General features: G+C 38.6%; 2 protein-coding genes across 3 annotated transcripts; one reads left to right on the forward strand and one right to left on the reverse strand.

Annotated features, from left to right (window-relative positions):
- The first annotated feature begins 4,169 nt into the window (after nucleotides 1-4,169).
- guca1aa (guanylate cyclase activator 1Aa) lies at nucleotides 4,170-7,490 on the forward strand. Its single transcript, XM_088072698.1, has 4 exons — nucleotides 4,170-4,581; nucleotides 5,484-5,633; nucleotides 5,723-5,816; nucleotides 6,732-7,490. Exons 1-4 carry the CDS (start codon nucleotides 4,384-4,386, stop codon nucleotides 6,857-6,859), a joined length of 570 nt encoding a protein of 189 aa, XP_087928824.1. The 5' UTR covers nucleotides 4,170-4,383; the 3' UTR covers nucleotides 6,860-7,490.
- A 1,269-nt stretch (nucleotides 7,491-8,759) lies between these two features.
- On the reverse strand, nucleotides 8,760-20,237 carry orc5 (origin recognition complex, subunit 5). Of its 2 annotated transcripts, XM_042511257.2 has the most exons (15): nucleotides 20,081-20,237; nucleotides 19,791-19,950; nucleotides 18,157-18,249; nucleotides 16,669-16,854; nucleotides 16,278-16,352; nucleotides 13,933-14,044; nucleotides 13,518-13,648; nucleotides 13,288-13,336; nucleotides 11,977-12,067; nucleotides 11,766-11,821; nucleotides 11,404-11,516; nucleotides 11,208-11,255; nucleotides 11,007-11,117; nucleotides 9,160-9,272; nucleotides 8,760-9,061 (listed from the first exon to the last, which is right to left on the reverse strand). In XM_042511257.2, the coding sequence occupies exons 2-15, from the start codon at nucleotides 19,902-19,904 to the stop codon at nucleotides 9,016-9,018; spliced, it is 1,338 nt and encodes a 445-aa protein (XP_042367191.2). In that variant the 5' UTR covers nucleotides 19,905-19,950; nucleotides 20,081-20,237; the 3' UTR covers nucleotides 8,760-9,015. The 2 variants fall into 2 exon arrangements, with proteins under 2 accessions (XP_042367191.2, XP_087928822.1); XM_088072696.1 differs by having other exon boundaries at nucleotides 19,791-20,223.
- Nucleotides 20,238-21,403: the final 1,166 nt, after the last annotated feature.

A 21,403-nucleotide genomic window follows, 5' to 3' on the forward strand; every position in this document is an offset into this window, starting at 1 on the left:
CGGCGACATCCAAGGGACTGTGAGCAAATTCCCAGGCGTCTGCTCTTTTTTTTAGGGAGTATCTGCATAAATATATACTTTCAAAAAACGAAAAAAATGAGCCCTTAAGCACACAAAAAAATCTACACCTGGAATCTGACAGAAGACTAATGATGGCAGGACATGACCAAAGAGTCAACCGGATCATCAACAGCGGCAGACAGCTGGGGAGGAGTCTGCTGCTGCTGGCCCACTACACCACAATGTTTGTGGCCTTTGTGGGGCGCACCGTGCAGTGGATGGTGGATGCAGTGAAGTGGACCAGCTTGTTTGCACGCTACACTGTGTCCGTGTTTGACTCCATCTACAGACATCTGCACTGGGGGAAGAGGAAAAGTGTTGGTGGTTCCCGAGAGATCTGCCAGAGCTCTGATGTGCAGCCACAGTGACTTCATGTTTATAACTGTGTTGTCCGGACATGAAGCCAAATTAGGACAACAAAGAAGCTGAAGGGGTGAACTTTTGGGAATACGTGGTGTAAATGATGCTTGATGAAGGAGAAAAATGAGGCCTTATTGACATCTGGAAAATTATAGCTTTTTACTTTTTTAAGCTCTTAAAACATAGCTCTTTGTTACAGTCTTATTAGTAGGGATGTCCCAATCAAGTTTTTTGCCCCAAAACAAGTCATTTGATACTGAGTATCTGCCAATACCGAGTCCCAATCCAATACTGCTGCACAATGCATATTTCAAGTACTTTAAAGTTTTTAAAATCAATCCAGTGTAAATGTGTGAGTTTCATAGCACTGCAATGGAATACAAGAAAAAATGTCTACATCTAAACAGTTCTCAATTTCCCTATTTTAACAAAATAACAAAGTAAACAAACTAAAAGTATTTTTAAATATGGCTCTTATCACAATTCAACTTGGTGCATTTTTTAAATAATCAAGTAAATCAACCAAAATGTCTTCAGAAACAGCTCTCGATCCTACTAAATGCAGCTTTAAAAAACAAAACAAAAAAACAAACAAACAAGTAAACAAACTAAAATGTCTTAAGAAATAGCTCTCGATTCTACATAACAGTGTTTTTTTTTTTATAAAATAACAAAGAACAAACTAAAATGTGTCTTCAGAAAGTCATCTCAAATGCACTTAGTGTAGCATTTCAGAACAAAAGAATTGCAGAACATTATAACTGAGTGATATAATAGCAACTCCACTTCAAAGTAGTTTTATAGCGTAACTAACATTTCCCGTCATAACGAACAAAACGTGTATATCTGCCACAAATCGTGTTCTCCATTTGCAATACCTGTGTGAAGGTGGACGTATAAATACGACGTATCCCCGATCGGGACATCCCTACTTATTAGTGTCATTTTTTACATGTGGTTCCATAATGTGTGTTTTGTTATTGTTAGGAAAAGCTCTTCCTAAGTGTTGGAAACTGTATTTCAGGCTATTTGTGAGACAAAAACCTGTTGCTGCCATTCATCATTCATATCCGCTGATATGACTGTTAATGCAAATGTTACAGGGTAATGCAAACGAGAGGCAAATATGTTAGAAGGGGAAGTTTTTTGTATTACATTATTGCACTACAGCAAAGGAAGGATTTCTGAACGAAAGCTACTTCACCAGCCAAATTTTTTTTACATCTGTGCCTGTCTGAAGCATACATCATATTTCATTTTGCGGCAACATCTGTTGTTTTTTGGCAAACGGGCTGATCCTTATGTGGCATGAAATCAACAATGACTGTGGCGACACCTGTTAGCTGCGGAGATGCTGCTTTCTGTGGTTTTCCTGTGATAATCTGAAATGTTTTGCAAATTTTTATGGACAGTAAGAAACACTAATTACGCTCGTGCTGTGAATGTATCTCAGAGGCAACTATTGTGAATTTAACAATTTTTTGGAATGTCAATGTGAGAAATTACAAAATGCAAAGTGAAGTGTTGCTTTAAAAAGACCCGCAGCTACATTTAATAATGAAGTTTTTACTTTTACTTTTGTATAACACATTTATTTTAGTCCATAGTTTAGTTAAAATTCTAATACGTATATATAAATGTGTTATTTGTCATTTTATGACTGATAATACAAGTTGTAAGAAAAATTTAACCACACATAGCTGCTGAATACCACTAACTCAATACTGCTTTTAAATATTGGAACGGCATTTAGAAAGTGAGTCTTCATTTCATACAAAGGCACTTTGACATTTTTGAGATATTATTTTACCTTTTTTTTCTGGTATCAAGTCTAAGATCAAAAAGCTTTCTGCAGTTTTTTTTATGTCTTAATTACAACACTAACTGTAACGTTTGTTAAGTTACTGTATCAGTCAGTCATGAATCATGCCTTCTGGGTTTAAACTGTGGTATCCAAATAAAATTCTCTACCAAATAATGTTTTGTAATCTTTTTTTCAGAATGTAACACAAGTATATATAAAAAAACTAAAAAAAAAAAAAAAAACATTTAAAATGTTGCTGGCAGATACCTAAAAAAGGCAAAAAAAAAAACCCCAACCACAATTTGCAGTTACACCCTCCTCCTGCACCCCGTATTTATTACGTCTTTATTAATTAATTCATAATATAATTTTCTCCCCCTTTCTTTCTCTCCTACATACCAGAATAACTGGTTTAACGTAGTGCATATTTGTTGTGTGCTTCACGTAAATGCATATTAAAATACATATGCAGAGGAGAGAAAAGAAAACAGTAATATTAATATTAAAGCTGCAAGCAGCGATGAACGGGTCCTTGCACCTTTGCGCACGTTGAGGCTACTTGCTGGACGCCTACTGATGCGGCTGCATCTCTCTGAGAAAGGGCAACACTGCGCACAGCAGTGAATTAGTGATTCAAAGCGACGCTGCTGGATTGACGCGAATGTCAGTCGAATAACCAACCTAAAACTAACTTCACCACAGTAATTATTTTTAATATCCTACATGCAAAATAGCTATTTTTTTGTTGTTGTTTTTATCACAGCCTGAAATATGTCAATGATTTGCAGCAACATTTATTGTGACAGCACACCTCGTGGAAACAGCATGTATTTTCTCCATGTGCAAAATATGGTTAAAAAGACGTCTACAGATGGAAAATAGTAAACAGACAAATTTCAAGGTAAAAGCCCCAGAATGACACCCAGAAATGAAACAATACAATGTTTTTATGCTTTAATGGCCATAGGATCAAAAATTGCAGTTTGAATGGGTTTGATGGTGTCATCACGTCACAAAGGGGCAGGGCCCGTTTGAGGGGGTACTACTGCGATGGAATCAACAACAACAGTCAAGGAAGCCCTTCACTGCGGAAAACGCCGACATATTTAATTTTTTTTAAAAATCAAGACACAAACTTTAAGATATTTAACTAAACAACAAACATGCGCATTCAGTCAGACTTTGAGTGACTCTGAGAAAATGCATGAAGTGTTCGTCCCATGTGATATGTTCAAGGACAGTCAGAAATTTAAAAATTTAATGATAATTTCATGTTTTTACAGCCTCTGGCTTTTATAACTTTTTTGGCGAGTTTAAAAATTTTGGCAGGTCCACAGTTTGGAAAGCATGTTATCTCATTGGTTGAAGTCTGTTAGGTGGCACTCTTGAGACATTTTTTTAACATGTAAAATGTCAAATTTTGCACCAGCCCTGATGTCTGTGCAAAATTTAGTGACATTTTAAGTATGTTAAGGCCCTTAAAAATGGGTCTCACTTGTTCAAAAAAAAAAGAAGAAGAATTCCTTCAGTTATAATAGGGTCCTCGCACTGGTCAGTGCTTGGGCCCTAATAATTAGAAAAAACGGACCAATTACAATAGGGTCCTTGCACTGTTGGTGCTCGGGCCCTTAAACAAAAGACAGACAAATTCAATTACAAATGTAACTTTTTTTTCCAAAAAAAAGTTGCCTACCTTTAATGATTAATCTACTGAGTTTGGTGTGTTTTGTAGTGTGCACACACTTAATCAACAGCTGCTCCACTCATACTTGAGTCTCATGCATGACTATTTATGCATGTCTGTGATGGATCCACGTGAGGGATGAAAGCTGTATTGTCTTTGTCAGCACTTCTCATGGTAAACGTGGCCTTTAAATGTGGCGATTATGCTGATCATCTGTGTGTTCGCCCGGATTACAGCCACTGATTAGACCCAAGGAGGACACAGAGGGGAGTGCGCCGCCTCATCCCCAAACACAGACGGCTACAAAAGGCCCCCGCCGCCAATCTCACCCCAAGTCCCATTGTTGTGTGACTGTGAAGAGGGATAACCTCCGCTTCACAGTAGACCAATTGGGCTGAGAGGTTTGGTGCACCAGCTGCAAAAAAAAAAAAAAAACTCCATCTATCTAAAATACACACCCAGGTATCAGAGAGAAATGGGTAACTCAACAGGAAGCACCGTGGATGACCTGCAGGCAGTGGAGATGCACCTCTGGTACAAGAAATTCATGACGGAGTGCCCCTCAGGTCAGCTCACCCTGCACGAGTTCAAGCAGTTTTTCGGGCTGCGAGGGTTGGATCCTGAGGCCAACGCCTACATCGAGCAGATGTTCCGCACGTTTGACATGAACAAGGTAAGATGCTGCACTTTTAAACACGATACATTCAAATTTACACTTTGACTGCAGTGAAAGTTGCTTGTTAAAGCTTACAAGGTGTGATGGTTACCGTGGGATTCCTAGTATGTGTGATGTTTTTGAATGAGAAAAAACAGAAATAAAATTTGCACAATATGGACATAAAGACCTTAAGCAAAAACTTTGTACCCCAGAGTCTTATGTTTTTATAAACTAACATTGTAAGAGATTGGTAAGGGCTATCTTTACATTTCAAATTACAAATACATGAAAGGAGAAAGGTGTTTAATGCAATTTTAATGGTAAAAATCTACTGTGAGATATCAATGTCTAAAGAAAAAAAAACTGTCTGGCCTGCTATATTGGGGCTGTGGGTTTTAGGAGTATAACATATGTAAGTGGGCTATAAACTGTCAGCTTTTTAAACACTTGTCCTCCAGGGAAACATACTGTACATTCTGTTCTCGTTAACGTGTCACATTAAAGGGATATTAAGCTAGAAAACGCAGGACTCCAAGAACGCAGATATGCTCCCCTTGTAACCCTCGAATCACTTTTAATTAAGAGTGTCTCGGAGCGTGCGACGGGGTCATTGCAGGATGTGTCTGTCTGAGAAGCTATATTTAGTCCCCCGTGGTAATCTTTCTGCATGATTTAAACAGTGAGATTATCTGTGAGACAAACGCTTTGATGCTAAAATTGTTGCCTGCGTTCAGACCGTCCCTGGAGATAATCCTGCGTCCTGGCACGCTTTATTTCACACAGACCGCTTGTGGAGTTGAGATGAGGGGGATCTCTTTCAACTGGGGGCCTGATTTATCACTTTGGATGTCTGAAAATAGTTTTATATCAAGTGTGCATTATAATTTAGTAATGTTTATGCTTTTTTAAAAATGCAGGATGGCTACATAGACTTTATGGAGTATGTGGCGGCTCTCAGTCTGGTGATGCGAGGAAAGATGGAGCACAAACTGCGCTGGTATTTCAAACTTTATGATGTGGATGGCAACGGCTGCATTGACCGGCATGAACTCCTCAACATCATAAAGGTACGGTGAACATTATGCACCTGCAACACTGGAATTTATAGCAAGTCCTGGCTTCAACATGGCACACTGATTTTACTCTGTCCCTGCAGGCCATCCGTGCAATCAATGGGAATGAAAATCAGGAAGGAACTGCTGAGGAATTCACGAACCGCGTGTTTGACAGGATTGATATAAACGGAGATGGTGAGTGTGTCCTGGCACTGTATGGGAAGATTTAAGGAGAAATCAATCGTGGGTGAACAGAGTTCGGACTTTTATCAGCTCCAGTGCTGTCTTGAGTCAGGGAAAAAAACCCAAGCACAATAAGAAGATATTCTGTAGGCGGCTGTTGAAGACAGTAACAATCAACAATCCTTTTTTTTAACAAAACTTGCTAATTCAACTTTTGCACAAGTAAGACCTTCAAATTGTCTACGAGTGAGCCAAAGTGCAGTGCTCACTGTGGATTTCATTATTTATTTATCTTTTTATTTATTTTAGGGTTTTAAATCATTCTGCATTTTCTGAGTAGTGTTACTTGTCAATTGTGAACATTCAAATTTTGGTCAAAGCATATATTTTTATATATTTTTGGCATAGCGACATTGTTGCATATGAATCCTCAGGACTGCGTTATTTCCCTTTATGTGACTGAGCTAAGCCTTCTTTAAGAATTATACGCAACAGTAGTCCAGCAACTCCTGTGTTCTGTGACGTAAAATTACTGTTTTAAAAGTAGTAGAGCAGAGTTTAGTAGAGTACATAAATTACATAAACAAATTACAAAACATAAATTATTTACGAGCTGCTGGATTATTTATATATATATATATATATATATATATATATATATTTTATGTGTATTATTAAAATCACATCAACATTTCATTTTTAAAATATCACTGTTATCATTAATACCGGTATATTGCAACACCCAAAATCTAGATGAATACTTAGTATTATTCAGCACTCAACGCTCTACCCTGCGTTGCTGCTAACAGCTCAGTGAGTGTTTTCATTTGAAAAACCCAGAAAAAATGCAATTGACCTGCCTTTAAATTTGAGGAAAAAAAACGCATGTATTCAATGTCTTAAAATACAATCTTTCCCCTCCAACAGGCGAGCTCTCCTTGGAGGAGTTTGTGGCCGGCGCTCGCAGCGATGAAGATTTCATGGAGGTGATGATGAAGAGTCTGGACCTCTCCCACATTGTGGCGATGATCCACAACAGGAGGCACAGCGTTTAGGATCTGCCCGTCCAGACTGCCTCATCCTAATTCATGATTTGACCCGAGAGCTTCAGTACAAGGCCTCCGGTGAAAACGTCATTCACAGACTGAGATTTCTATTAAGATTGAAACCAGTTTAATATAAATGCCAGTGTACTGTCTTGTTTTTATTCTTTAACGGTGACACATATGCACTTTAAATGCATTTGGATGACTCAGCCAACCTTTGCAAACTGCTCATTGTCCTTGTTTATTGACGCTGAGCTCTCCCAAGGCCACCTTGGCACAAGGGATGATCTCTCAGACGAACCCACAGATACCCTGCAGGATAAGAGAGCGAGATAGTGGAGCAGACTGGCAATTATATGCACTCACTGCTTCCCAAATCTTTTTTTTCTGGGTCTGAGCTCCTCTGCATCAAAATACTTTAATCTGTTTTTACCCATTCTTGCCTGTGGGGTTTACAGGAGGAAGCTCTGACTCTGCAGTGTGCTTAACATCCATGCTAATTTGATTAAGTCAAAGGCTGTGAAATACAGGAACAGGTGAAAGTGTCTGAAGAGATTTAGCAGTGTGCAGACTCTAAAATGTTTAACTTTTTTAACCTTTTTTAAAATGTTTTCAAATAAAGTTAAAGTAAAAAGAAAAACACTGGCTTGTGGTTTTGTTGCATTTGTGTGTGGGTGTTTCATTGGCCGAGTGTTCAGAATAAATACAGATATAGATTACATTTGTTATGTTTGCTGGCTTTGCTCGACTGGTGCCTTCTGTTAGAAGACAGCTGAATGTGTGTTTTTTTTCTCAGCTTTTGCATATTTGTGCAATAAAAATTAATAATTTAAGTCTACTGTGTAATGTCTCCATTAATTGTTCTGGATATAAATGTGTTGCAGGCTTCAGTTCAGCCTCTTTGTTGTCATAAAAACTGCAGACAAAACTTACAGTGCCTTGCAAAAGTATTTAACGCCACCGGATTTTTTCCTATTTTGCTGCATTACGACCCTTGAATTTAGTAAAATACTTATTTAGTTTGGATTTTAGGTAGGGGGCATACACAAAAAAGTTAAAATTGGTTAAGTAAAAAAAAAAAAACTTACCTTAAACTTACCTCAAGGTGTCACATAATGTGTTTATCCTTAGCAACATAAGGAAATTGGCTTTATTTCTCACAAAAATTTTGAAAATATGTAATGGGTAACATAACACCCCAAAAGTAGCAAGAAATTAGTAAAAATTAACAAGAAAATGACCTGAAATCAGCATAAAAAAGTGAGAGAACAAAAAACAAAAATGTTCTGGAATAAGTGATGCAATAAAATAAAAAATACTAAATATAAATCATAATAGCAATATTTTTTTTTAAAGTTTCTTGATGTTTTTCCCTAGTTAGGTAACATTTTTTAAATCTAATTTAAGATCATTTTCTTGTCACCTTTGTTTTTTTTTTTACCAGTTTGAAGGACATTTCATGCCAAGTTGCTCATTACTTATTTCCCCGTGTTTTTGAGCGAAACCACGCAAACTAGAGCCAAACTTAAGGCGCAGACTTGTTGATTTTACATAATAAATCTTCACAAAAGCTTCTAAATTTTCTCCATTACAGAGTGTAGTATCCTATGAATTCAGTGTGCAACCTCATACAACCGGATAAACAAAGGTGACACATCATGGAAACAAAATCCTCCCTCTGAGCAAGGACGATGATTCACTTGCACGGTGCCAAGGTTGCTCTATGTCAGAAAAAAACGCTAAACTTGCATCCTATTCATCTTGTTTTCTCCTATCATGTTAAGCAGAATGAACTATCTTATATACTGGCTCTCTGTGTGTTATACTAAAAAAGAAATCACAACTAGACTCTTTGGAAATTTCTTTTAAATAAATGGCAAAATTTGACTTTGAACAAAACAAATATGAATTGAAGTTGCCAATGTGGCATTTATTTTATAAGAATTCAAATATTTAACAGGGAGAGTTTTTTTCTAATTTTGAGAGACTTAACAAGAAAAAAAATCGTTTTCATCATCCACAAGGGGGCAGAGACATAATTGGATTAATTTTCCTCCTTAAAATTCCCAACAATAGTCCGAGCTCCTTATTTCGTTTTTAAAGGTAGAAATCCTTCTTTTGTCTTACTGTCACTGTGTGTCGTCTCTCCTTTATTCTCAGGAGACTCAGAGGAAGTCATAAAGGTACTTGACAATCTCAAAATTCACCGTCCTGGAACATAAATCACACAAAACACATTCTCAGTCAAAAAAACTTGTAAGAGGTGACTTTACTTGTTTAATTCAGCCTTTGCATTAACAGACACACACCTGGAGATGGCACAGATGAAGTCCATAGAAACGGCACATTTGTACTTGGGGGCGTCGAGCTGGTCGTCGTGACTGACCTGAGTCAACAGCTGCAGGGTCACTAGAGAGGAGATCTGAATGGAGAACAGAGGGGGAAACATGAAATGACTCTCTGTTCCACTTCTTTAAACACAGCTTCTTCTCACTTTGATGTGAGGCACTAAGTGATAGAGAGAGCCAGTCGCAGATATGGGTCGAAGCTAATTTCCTAAAACCATTTCATGCTCAGGGCCATAAATAGATCGGCATTTGGCCACGGGTCCCGAAACTCATGACCATATGGGTAGAAAACTGTCATCAGAGGCACTGTGGTCATTAGGCTTCATTTAACAGAAAACAGAGTGTCATTTGCACCTCGATATGAGGGAAACGTTGTTTAAAATACGTATTATCACAGTGTACATTCTCTTCCATTTACTTATCTGGGAAACTGTGGAAAAAAGCATAAATTAAATATTTTCTCATTCCGTAGAAGCCACTTTGCAGACTCATGAGACTTACTACAGCTCTGTTAGGGAGCCATTATCATGGAGAAAGATTACAGGCACCACAGGACTAAATGAAGGGCAAAATGAAACCACTACAGAGCTCAGTGTTTCTCTAACAGAACTAGTCATGTTGAAAAAGCATGCATACAGAGACTTTAGGAGGTTAATTTAACTACTATAGTTTCGGATTATTGATTTTAGTGTTCTGCTGACTTTATGTCATTATTTTCCGATAATCTCAGACTATCCACACCATCAACAAATGAAGGACTTGTCAAGAGGAAAGGTCAGAGGATCACAAAGTTATTACAGTTTATCCTGAATATAACCTTGAATGTGGGCATTACACTGACAGTAAAAGTTAGCAATATCTTCTGAGAGCAATTAATTTCGATAGAAAGATAGATACTTTATTTTTCCCCATGGGGAAATTGGTTGGCAGCAACAATTACTTGACATTTCCACATATCGACATAACAAAAAAGGGCTTGTGGGATAAAGGACAGTTTGGATCTGATTTTTGTAAAAAGAGGGGGGCAATACCGTCTTGCAGATGGTAGCAAGTTAAATGAGGAGGCCAGTGGATGCCTCTCATCACCCGCGATGATGTTTGCCTTGTTAATAACGCTCTCTGTAAGTACATTCAATATTTGGCAATTCAATCCCCAACAGTTTCCTGGCTGTAGTTACTGTTTTCCTAACAGTCTTTTTCTGTGCCTCAGCAGCATTTCCAAACCAGCAAATGATGCAGGTCTGAAAACTGAAAACTCGTAATAGACTCTTTTACCATTTGCAAGTAAGCCACAGTAGTGTACGCAGCTATGCAGTAGATATGTATGTCTTTCTTTGTTTTTACTGGTGTGTCGGGCTCAATGTCACAAACATGCCAGAAAACAGGGCTGGTAAAAAGAAGAAAGCAGCACGGATGGCGGTGAAAAAGTTACAGTGGTACTTCTTTTTTGTAGCTTTTATTTATTCATTCTCTCTTTCAAACTCAGTGCAGACTAATTTGGAAAAATGTTGATCAGATGGAATTTGAGACAGTGTTTCATTGCATCGCACTGGAAAAGGGACAAAAATTAGCGTGTCCAGTTGGATGCCATGTTTCATTATTGCCACTGGGAGCTGGAGCCGATTAATACCTGTGACTACTTTAACTTTTCCCATTAAAGACAAAATCCAGATGTTAGTAGGTGCTCTTTGTGCACTTAGACAGGGGTTTATATCTGTGCTTGCATTCAGAATGTTTAGGAAAATATGGTAAAATGCAAATGTGAAGTGCCTAAATGTGACTGCAGGAGCAGACAAGCGGATGCTGACCTGAGAGAAGATGCTTGCAGTGGGGGCGACTCTGCTGTCCACTACACTGTAAAAAATGGCAAGCAGGCGGTCCAGAGGGAATGGCTTTGGCCCCAGAAGGTGGTTACTTGTCTAGAAGTGGAGACAAATATATTATTATTGTATCAACAGGTTATATCTTAAACTTGTGAGTCAAAGCAAGTGTGATGTTAAGATGATCACCTTTTCATTTTTCTTCAAGAAGTTTGTTTTTCTTATTTTACCGTGGTGCTGTTGGGAGGACACAGAGACATCAAACTCATTAATTCATACAAGACTAAACAATTAAATAATATGTATGAATTACAGAGGCCCTTTCAATCTGTACAATATCAACACTCTTTCTGGTGTTGAACCTCACAAGATAAAATTCCTGTACCTTTAGAAAGAAGCGTTTATCTGTGCGGGCGGGGTTGTAGGATGCCAGGTAGGCAGCGATCAACAGGAACTTGGAGTAATAAGGCAGTTCAACATGAGTGTGAGCAGATAAACCTGTTGGGAAATAAATGCAATGAATCAGATGTGCACTATATCTTGAAAACTAAATAAACTTTAACACAGTACATCATGATGTTCAGTGCGACTCAAGATTTGTTGTTAATATGTTGGAATTTATTTTTGGTGTGATGCACAATTTTAACACAAATCCAGGGTGTCACAGCACCCTATCAGGTGTTTAACAGTTTAACATCTGCTCTGCAAATGTCACGATGTGCAACAGCGCTCAGCGTTTGTTGGTACCTCTCAAAGCACCGCTCTCCTTCTCCTCCATTTGCTGCATCTGCTCCCACTGAAGACTGAACAGAGAGACACGAGAAGACAGAAACTATGAACAATAAACCGCAGCATCAGTCATTACACTTAATCATGCTGTTCACCAGAGGGCAGAATGACTAGAAGGAGCCGTTAGATCAAAAGTGATACGGTTCATTAGCTGACTGATGTGAAGTACCTGGACACTTCTCGCAGGTAAACAGTCTGCATGGCTTTTTTCAGATGCGGCTCGATGTTTCTCCACAGCTTGTGCGTGTCAGTCTCCTTCACTGAGGACATAAAACAGAGCAGCATTGTTGAAAAAGCGACTTATAGCAACCATGAGTTCAAGGTTTGCTTAGAAAGAGAAGGTCAGTATTCAGAAAGGCTCAAATGACTGTGTGATGTGAACCTATAATTGTCACCTGACTGCAGTCTCAACCTATAATTGTCACCTATAATTGTCACCTGACTGCAGTCTATAATTGTCACCTGACTGCAGTCTCAATTCACAACTCTTGAATAAAAAAAAAATGAATAAATAAATCTAGTCCACACAAGCACTATTTTAAATCTCCATCCAAATGAAAAAACAGCTGAAGCTCTGTGAGACCATGCCAAACTAAGGTGGCAATATAACCGTAAAGCTACTTTGGCCAATCATGCAAAGAAGATGATATTGGCCAATCAGCCTGAAAAAAACTGAAAGTTTACTAAAATCTTCTACCTGGAGGGAGTTTTACAAAATTTCAGTGACCTAAAACACAGTCTGCGTCTGGACAAAAGGCCATACAGAAAGCTACATACACCCTTGTACGTGTGGACTAGGCCTCATTGTTTTGATTTTTCAGCTTTTTGAAATTGAAATAAATAGATAGAAAAGATGTGATTTATTCTTCTACATTACCCTTTTAGCTTGTTCAAAAATTAAATTTTTGTTATCATGGAGAAAGTAAAGTACCGTCAAAAGGTACTGTTGGGTACCTAACTGGAACTGGAACCAGTATCGGTTCAAATAATTAATGGTACCCAACCTTAAATGGCACACACATGAAGTTCGTGACTAGCCGAAGAAAGCTGATCACCAAGCAGCTAAGATCCAGATATTTCTGTCACACCAGATGTAGAGGAACCAAAGCAGAGCTGCAGGAACAGCAATTTTTCTACTTTAGCCTTGTTTAATCTTCTGCATTTTGGGGTTATGCTGATGTGAACCTCCTAAAAGATGGTGGATATGTAAACGGGCAAATGTTTTCCAACACATGCAACACAAAAACTTTGTATGGTGGGAAAATGTCAATGTTGTTTTTATAGCATCCCCCCAACTGGCCAAATAAAATCAATAATGCAGCTTTGAAGAGGTAAATATTGAAACGTCCAAACAGCTTCAGGGCATTTCAACATGATAGAGAGATCCCACTTCAAATAAACACAAAGAACAGGGAGAAATAAGGTATCTTTAAATATTGATCAGCTGTCAGATGAATGAATACACGTCTTTGTGCTTTACCTTTTCCTTCTACTAACGGCTCGCAGAACTTTGAAAAGTTGAGGGCAGCCTGGTTGAAAAGAGAAGAAAGAGAAATCAATGACGCAAGAATGAAAGAAAATCAAAACAATGAAAAATCTTTACTGACTTGTGTGTGTGTGTGTGTGTGTGTGTGTGTGTGTGTGTGTGTGTGTGTGTGTGTGTGTGTGTGTGTGTGTGTGTGTGTGTGTGTGTGTGTGTGTGTGTCTGACCAGGTGGCGCAGCTCTCTGAGGTCCCGACAGACCGAGTAAAAGACTCCCAGCAGGATGTTGATGTAGGACGAGTAAAGCTCAGCTGAATATGATGGATGTCTGTCCTGGGACAAAATCTGCTGCAGCTCACCTTCAAATACACCAACGGACAAAGACACACACAGGACACTACTGTCACCACACTCACACAAAAACAGAGATATTGTACATACACTCACATATGAAGTACAATGATTCACTCCCTGTAAAGTGCTGAATTTATACAGTGGCTGCTTAAAGTGTTAGAACAAAATCGCAGGTACAAATCTCACAACGCATCCGCCAAGTGTTCATCATCATTATGCAGCGTTGAGGGAGTTTATTCATGACACTGGCTGATGTAGCACGTGAGTGTGTGTGAGTGTGAGATTATACCTTTACTGTAGTCAGGGAAATGGAGCAGAAGGGGCTCGAAACAGCCGGTGTTTGGTCTGAACTTGTCCCAGACGATTTCACTGAGCAGGATGACGGTCACGTTGTCCTCAACCTGAGGAGGACACAGAAAGAAATATGTCATATAACAGCTTCTTTGTATGAGTGGACTCAGTGAGAGTACGTCTCCATGGCTACAGAAATGACTACCTCATTCACATTATGTGTTTTATATATTTATATCTAATGTTCTGTGTACTTTATTTAGTGCTGGCCTGATCAGTCAGTTGACAGAAAATGAGGAACAATTTTGATCAGTCAATTAATCATATAATTAAATTATAATGCAAAAACGCCAAATGTGAGGATTTTCAAGTTTATACGATTTCTGGATCGACATCAGTTTCTTGTGTTACGTTTGTAAGACTTGCACAAGCATTTAAACCTCTGAAACCTGCGCAAATTGGTTTGATATCTTTCAAAAATATGTTTCAAAAAGGGAACAAGTAACTTGGCAAGAAACGTTCCAAAAGAAATCAGAAACAACTGAGAAGAAAATTAATTGAAATAGTAAAACAAAAGTAAGGTCTAGGTAAGGTCTATTCAGGGGTACTAGAGAGGAGGGTCCGTCGGACAGTCGAATCCCGGATTCAGGAGGAGCAATGTGGTTTTCGCCCTGGTTGTGGAACTTTGGACCAGCTCCGGACCCTTGGCAGGATCTCTGAGGGTGCATGGGAGTTTGCCCAACCAGTCCACATGTGCTTTGTGGACTTGGAGAAGGCATTCGACCGTGTCCCTTGGGGAGTCCTGTAGGGGGTTCTCCAGGAATATGGGGTATCGGACCCCCTGATACAGGCCGTCCGTTCCCTGTATGACTGGTACCAGAGCTTGGTCCTCATTCCCCACAGTAAGTTGGACTCGTTTCCAGTGAGGGTTGGACTCTGCCAGGGCTGACCTTTGTCACCGATTCTGTTCATAACTTTTATGGACAGAATTTCTAGGCACAGCCAGGGTGTTGAGGGGATCAGGTTCAGTGACCTCAGGATTGGGTTCCTGCTTTTGGCAGATGATGTGGTCCTGTTGGCATCATCAGGCTGTAACCTCCAGCTCTCACTGGATCGGTTCGCAGCCGAGTGTGAAGCGGCCGGGATGAGAATCAGCACCTCCAAATCCGAGGCCATGGTTCTCAGCCGGAAAAGGGTGGAGTGCCCGCTCCAAATCGGGGATGAGATCCTGCCCCAAGTGGAGGAGTTTAAGTACCTCAGGGTCTTGTTCACGAGTGAGGGAAGGATGGAGCGGGAGATCGACAGGCGGATCGGCGCAGCGTCTGCCGTAATGTGGACTCTGCACCAATCTGTCGTGGCGAAGAGGGAGCTGAGCCGAAAGGCAAAGCTCTCGATTTACCGGACGATCTTAGTTCCTACCCTCACCTATGGTCACGAGCTTTGGGTAGTGACTGAAAGAACAAGATTGCAGGCACAAGCGGCCGAAATGAGCTTCATCTGTAGGTTGGCTGGGCTCTCCCTTAGAGATAGGGTGAGAAGCTCGGTCATCCGGAAGGATCTCGGAGTAGAGCCGCTGCTCCTCCGCGTTGAGAAGAGCCAGATGAGGTGGCTTGGGCATCTGGTTAGGATGCCTCCTGGACGCCTCCCTGGTGAGGTGTTAAGCGGATAAGCGGAAGAAAATGGATGGATGGATCTTTTTTGTGTAATCATTTTTTGTGCCCAATTCCATGTGAACGCAGTATAAATCATCACTTATGACCAACTAGAAGTGTGTAGCAGTTTATTTATCTGCAGAAAGTCTGCCTTCTGCCTGTATTTTTCTAATTTTCGTCTTATTTCACTGTTTGGGATATTTCCAGGGCACAATGCGCAGATTACGTCGAGACTTTACAAAAAGTTGCGACCAGGTGCCAGACCACAAGAGGCACACAACCAAAAGAAGGCTACGAATTTCTCCGAAACAGCACCCTCATTATCCTGTCATCCTTCACACACATGTAAATCTCCATCCTAATTATCACTTCAGATTCCTGTGTGCCTACACTGACGCGGCATGACATTGACAAAGGCTGATTCCTCTTAACACTCACAATCCAGCAGAAAACAGTTTGCTCTCACAGGAAAAAAACAAGAACGGTCATGTGAGTTTTCTTACTCCTGATGTCTTTAATCAAAATACTCTAAGTGGTTACCATCCTTCCTAACAGTTGTATGAAAGAGCTCCACACACTCAGTTCAAGGTCATTCATTTCAAAAGAAGCCCTTCAATCGCTCTTCATCATCAACACACTGCAACATCAATAAGGAGGCTCACTCGATAGATAACACAAAGAGCTTTCTCACCAATTCCTGAAGACGTAGCAGAGCAGGGAGCAAATTGGCATCAGTGTCTCTCAGGAGCTCGGCTTTTTCCATCACCTGGAAAATATACATGTGCATTCAATATTTAATAATGATAATAGAGGTGGTGAATGGCTGTTTTATCATGGCACATTACTGTTTAAATGATGTGAGCTCACTTTCCAAAATGCTAGATCAAACGCCCTCCTGTGCTGGCTGAGAATCTGGAGCTTTGTTGAGCATCTATTTGTACATGTTATCACTACTAATCATACAAATGTTTGAGAGCCACATCTTAAGAAAAAATATTTCAATGTTGAATGGATTACAGTAATGTGTTGTGCCAAGTGAGCAGTGATTTTTTCCAGTTGGGCGTAAAGTGTGAGGCACTCACAATGTATCGTGTCTGCTTGGCAGGAGACTGGGAGCACTGCTGTCTGTAGATGCGAACAAAGTCAGACAGGGAGGGACTGCGGGGGAGCAGCGAGGCGGCGTCGCAGCCGAAGAAGGACAGCAGCACTTGTTCAAACAGTAACGCAACCGAGACACATTCGACACAGCTGACTGTGGCGTGAGGCAGCTGCAGAGAGGAGGAGGGATGATAAGTAACAGTCAGTTTGATGTCTGCACAGTTAAACACACGTCTTAACGTTGTGCTGGATCTTTGCTTTGCCTTTTTTGCTCTCTAAACAGTTACAATCTGTCCTCAGGGAAATCATTCAATATTCAAATTGTCACAAATCTCCTCTGCTATATTTGGTGGTACATAAGAGTACTGTTGTCTAAAATATACAGTTTTAAAACTCATTTTTTTCTCAGTATCAATTTATAGTTTACTACAGTCATTCTGTGACTCTTTGCTACTAACCAAGAGAACAGAAGTCATCATTGTCATGTTACAGCATTGTTATTTTTATCTTTTTAAAAGAAATTGTAAATTTTATACACTTAATGTCAATATAATGTCAGAAATGGAATAGTTTGTGGGTTTGGACCAATTAAGACATTTGAGGACATCATCTTGGGTGTTGGGAAACACTGAAAGACATTTTTTTTTACTTTTCTGACATTTTATAGACCAAACAACTGGTCAATAAATCAAGAACATGATCAACAGATTAACCAACAATGACGTAATCGTTAGTCGCTGCCCTACATCACATAGCAGTAAAAACAATAATGAAAAATGATGATACATGACAACTGATGAGGACAAACAGCACGAACACAGTGTCAATATACAATATGATATATCTTTTAAAAACAAACTTAAACTTAACAAAATTAAAACAGCTGGATGTTTTTTGAGTTTATTAAGAGGAGATACATTCAGTATTCTAATTGTACTTGGTCAGAAAGACTTTCTGTGCTCATTTTTGGTGGCTGTTATTTGTCTACTGCGTCTCCCTGAGGGTAAAAGCTCAACGTGTGGGTGCAAAGGGTGGGAAGGAATCTAAATCAGACACCTAGTGATTCTTTCTATAAATTTTAAATCAAGCAGAGAAATGTGAGCCCACGCACACATTCAAAGTACACACACAAAGCTCGGTGAAAGGAGATTTCTCTGAAATTGACATTTTTTAGTACTTTGAATAAAATGATATATTTTCAAGGACTGAGCACTCTTTCAGCGGTCGGATGAAGGAGGCTCTGTGTGATTGAAGCTCCAGCATCTGTTTAAGGTTTATATAAGCCTGAAACAGTCAGTGAGTCAGACTGTTTCAGGTCACGCACCGACATTGTTTGTCCTGTAACAACTTTTGTAGGGAGAGAAATAACGGTGCACAACAGTCATTTTGAAAACAAATTTGACCCCTTACATACTATTAACAAACACCATTAAGCCAAGAGGGCCCCTGAACTGACAGTAAATGTCTCTCACCTCAAGTTCCTTCAGCAAAACATGCATCACATGACTCTTCCCCGAAGCCCGATGACCATAGATGAAGATTGACGGGTAGCTGTACTGGTGCGGCTGTAAAAACAAAATTTTGACAACCAATTTACTAAATTATAATCGAGTCATTTCCTTATGATCATTTGCAATCTAAACACACGAGTTCTCCATGTCATACTTCCTACTGCAAAAGACACACCTGTATTTTGTAAATTGGGTGTGGCTGATACTTGTTGATGTATTTGTGACATTTTTAGATGTATTTTATGTATGGATTAACTGATGCTTTTATTGTGTGTTTGTGCTTGAGAATGCATTTTCTTGTCTTTTTAATATTCTATTTCTTCTCCTTTTTTTATTTTTTAAAGGCTCCTGTGAACAGGTGTTGTCAAGTAGTGTTTCACTTCAAACACTAAACACAGAACATCTGGTTCCTGTGCATGACGGTATATTTCTAATGCCACTGTGATGTCTTTATCAAATAAATGATAGCTATTCCCATGCAAACAACATCATTAATCTAAGTATTTCTATGTCAACCGAGACCCTCATCCAAAATTGATATATGCCTTTGGATTAAAAGTGGTTGTTTTTTTTAAAAACAGGACTAATTGTTTATCTGTTGACTCAAAACTAATAAACAGGTGAAAAAATATCATTTTAGTAGGTTGGAAAAAAAAAGTTTCAGAGTTAACTTTATGCATTTATTTCCCCATATAGTTTATGTACTGCTATATCTTCTATGTTTCATCTTTTGTAAAAAAATAAATAAATAAATAAATCATAATTGCTGGAAAGGGAAAAAGGTGCCTATTTATTAAGCATGATCTGAACATATATACAAAATAAAATACTTGAAAATATAGTAGAGACTGTGCATTAAAGAGAAGGGATATGTTTTGTAGGAGTCGACCGATATTGATTTTTCATCATCATATACAGCAAGTTCCAAGCAACCTTTTTTTCATAAAGTCAAGTGAAAATGTAAATAAAAAATGAATGAATAAAAACATCTCTGTGAGGTTTAACAAAGTAAAAGGTCCTCCCATGCCACTGGACTTTTAAATTAATTAATTTGATCAGCACTCATTGAAACAAAACGCCAATACAGACAGAAATGCCAAATATTGGCCCCAATAATTGGCCAGGGCAATAACCTTTTAACCCCTAATGTACTTCTTTATTTTATGTGTTTCATCTTTTCAAAAATCATTGTTGATGTGCATGATATGTAAATTGTAATACGTAATTCATACCCCTGTAGAACTTTTGCTAGGAAAGAAGAAATCCATATTCATTAGGTATGATCTGGACATATATAATAAAACACTTGATAATAAGGCAGAGACCGTGCATTATAGATAAGGGATATGTATGTGGCAAAACTAAAATTCAGTCTAAAAGAATGTGTATCCCACACGCAAAACCTCAATGATACAAAAATACTAAAAATACATAATAAAACAATCTGTATGTTGCTTTGTTTGGTTTAATTTGAAGAAATAGAATTATGTCCACCTTCAAACACTTTACCAAATGCATGCGCGCTCCCGTGGCCAGGAGCGACCTCCTCCCCGGTGGTCGCTACCTGAGCGCGACCCCGGCGGCGACAGACGTACCTGCCCCATGAGCGACAGCAGCATGCCCGCCTGGACCCCTCTACAGGGCAGCTGCTCCCAGACCCTCTGCAGCCTCTCCTCCTCATATCCCGGGTGCTGTAACGGCGTTGACATCCCGGTCTTCGTGAAACAAACAACAACACCGTGTTTATCCCACCGGCTACAAACAAACAGTTTTACGTTAGCTAGTTTCACGTTCACGTACAGCAAACTATCGACGGTATTCACTCAAAACACGACAAAACGAGAAATTCAGTGGAAAGTTATTAACTGTGAACGCGACAGGGTACCGTTGAAATATCCATAACTGAGAGTAAAACGTGTAACAAACTTGAAATGCGGTGAAAAGCTACGTCAAAAGTTGGTTAAGCAGACAGTGGAAGACTCGAGAGTTTCGCGCCTTCGGATTACATCAAACGACGGTGTTGAGCAACCAGCCAATCACAATACACGCATGGAATCATGGGTAATGTAGTTTTTGGCTCCAAAAACTTGTTTGCGAAAGAAAGCATCATCGGATACTTTTATATACTTTTAAAACATACGCACACAGATAAAATCACACATTTAAATTAAATTAACACCCCCACACCAGGGAAATCCACACGTTACAGTAAATCAAGGATCCGAATCAAAAAATGCATAAAAGTGATGGCATGATAAATAGGATAAAAACAAGACAAATATAGAAATTAGATCAAATAAAAATAAAATAACACAATCTTCATACACTACATACACTTTTTATTTATACAGATTGTATGTATGAAGACTGTATGTCTTGGATGAATACTAAAGTATTTTAATGTACAAAATATTATATTAGATAATAATACATGAGATTGTTAATTGTATTATATTTTATATTATTATATTAATTACACAGAAGTCTATGTGTATAACATATACAGTATAATATATTAAATACATCTTTTAAAACACTTAGTTTTAAGAAATATGAATAATAAAAAAATATATATATTTTTGAACAATAATATAGGCTGTAATATATTATCAATTACATAACTTGGCAGTCTATGTGTAATGTGTATAACATATACAATATGATATATTACATATATATTTTCAAAGACAACACATTTTGTTGTGTTCAGGAAAAAAATGATAACAGGTATATTAATACTGGTCTCCCATTGGAAAACTCAATTTCACAGGGTAGACCTAATGCAGCAGTAAATGTAAGTTAAATCTTAAATTACTATCATGGCGGTTTTTTTTCCTTTTTAAATCTTTTTAAAAAAAATATTATTATTGTTATTATTTTTATTTAGGCCTATTTATTTAACCTTTATTTAACCAGGAAGATCCCATTGAGATTAAAAACCTATTTTTCATGGGAGACCAGGCCAAGATAGACAGCAGCAAGTACAAAACACAGATACAAAATACATAGATAAAACACAAACAAATAAAATAAAAGGTACTGAATTTTAAAGCAAATTATTGTTGCTGAATAGAGGCATTTGTTTGTATTTACTCTTGGTGCATCTGTCCACACCCCTTCACAGGGTATTACTGTGATGCGGCTTTTGAAATGGCATTATATGAGCATTCAATTTTGGAAAATTAGCTACAGTTGTTTTTTTATTATA

The sequence above is a fragment of the Plectropomus leopardus genome, chromosome 22, assembly GCF_026936395.1.
Source record: "Plectropomus leopardus strain MGB_pleo_1.0 chromosome 22, ASM2693639v1, whole genome shotgun sequence".
Classification (NCBI taxonomy): domain Eukaryota; kingdom Metazoa; phylum Chordata; class Actinopteri; order Perciformes; family Serranidae; genus Plectropomus; species Plectropomus leopardus.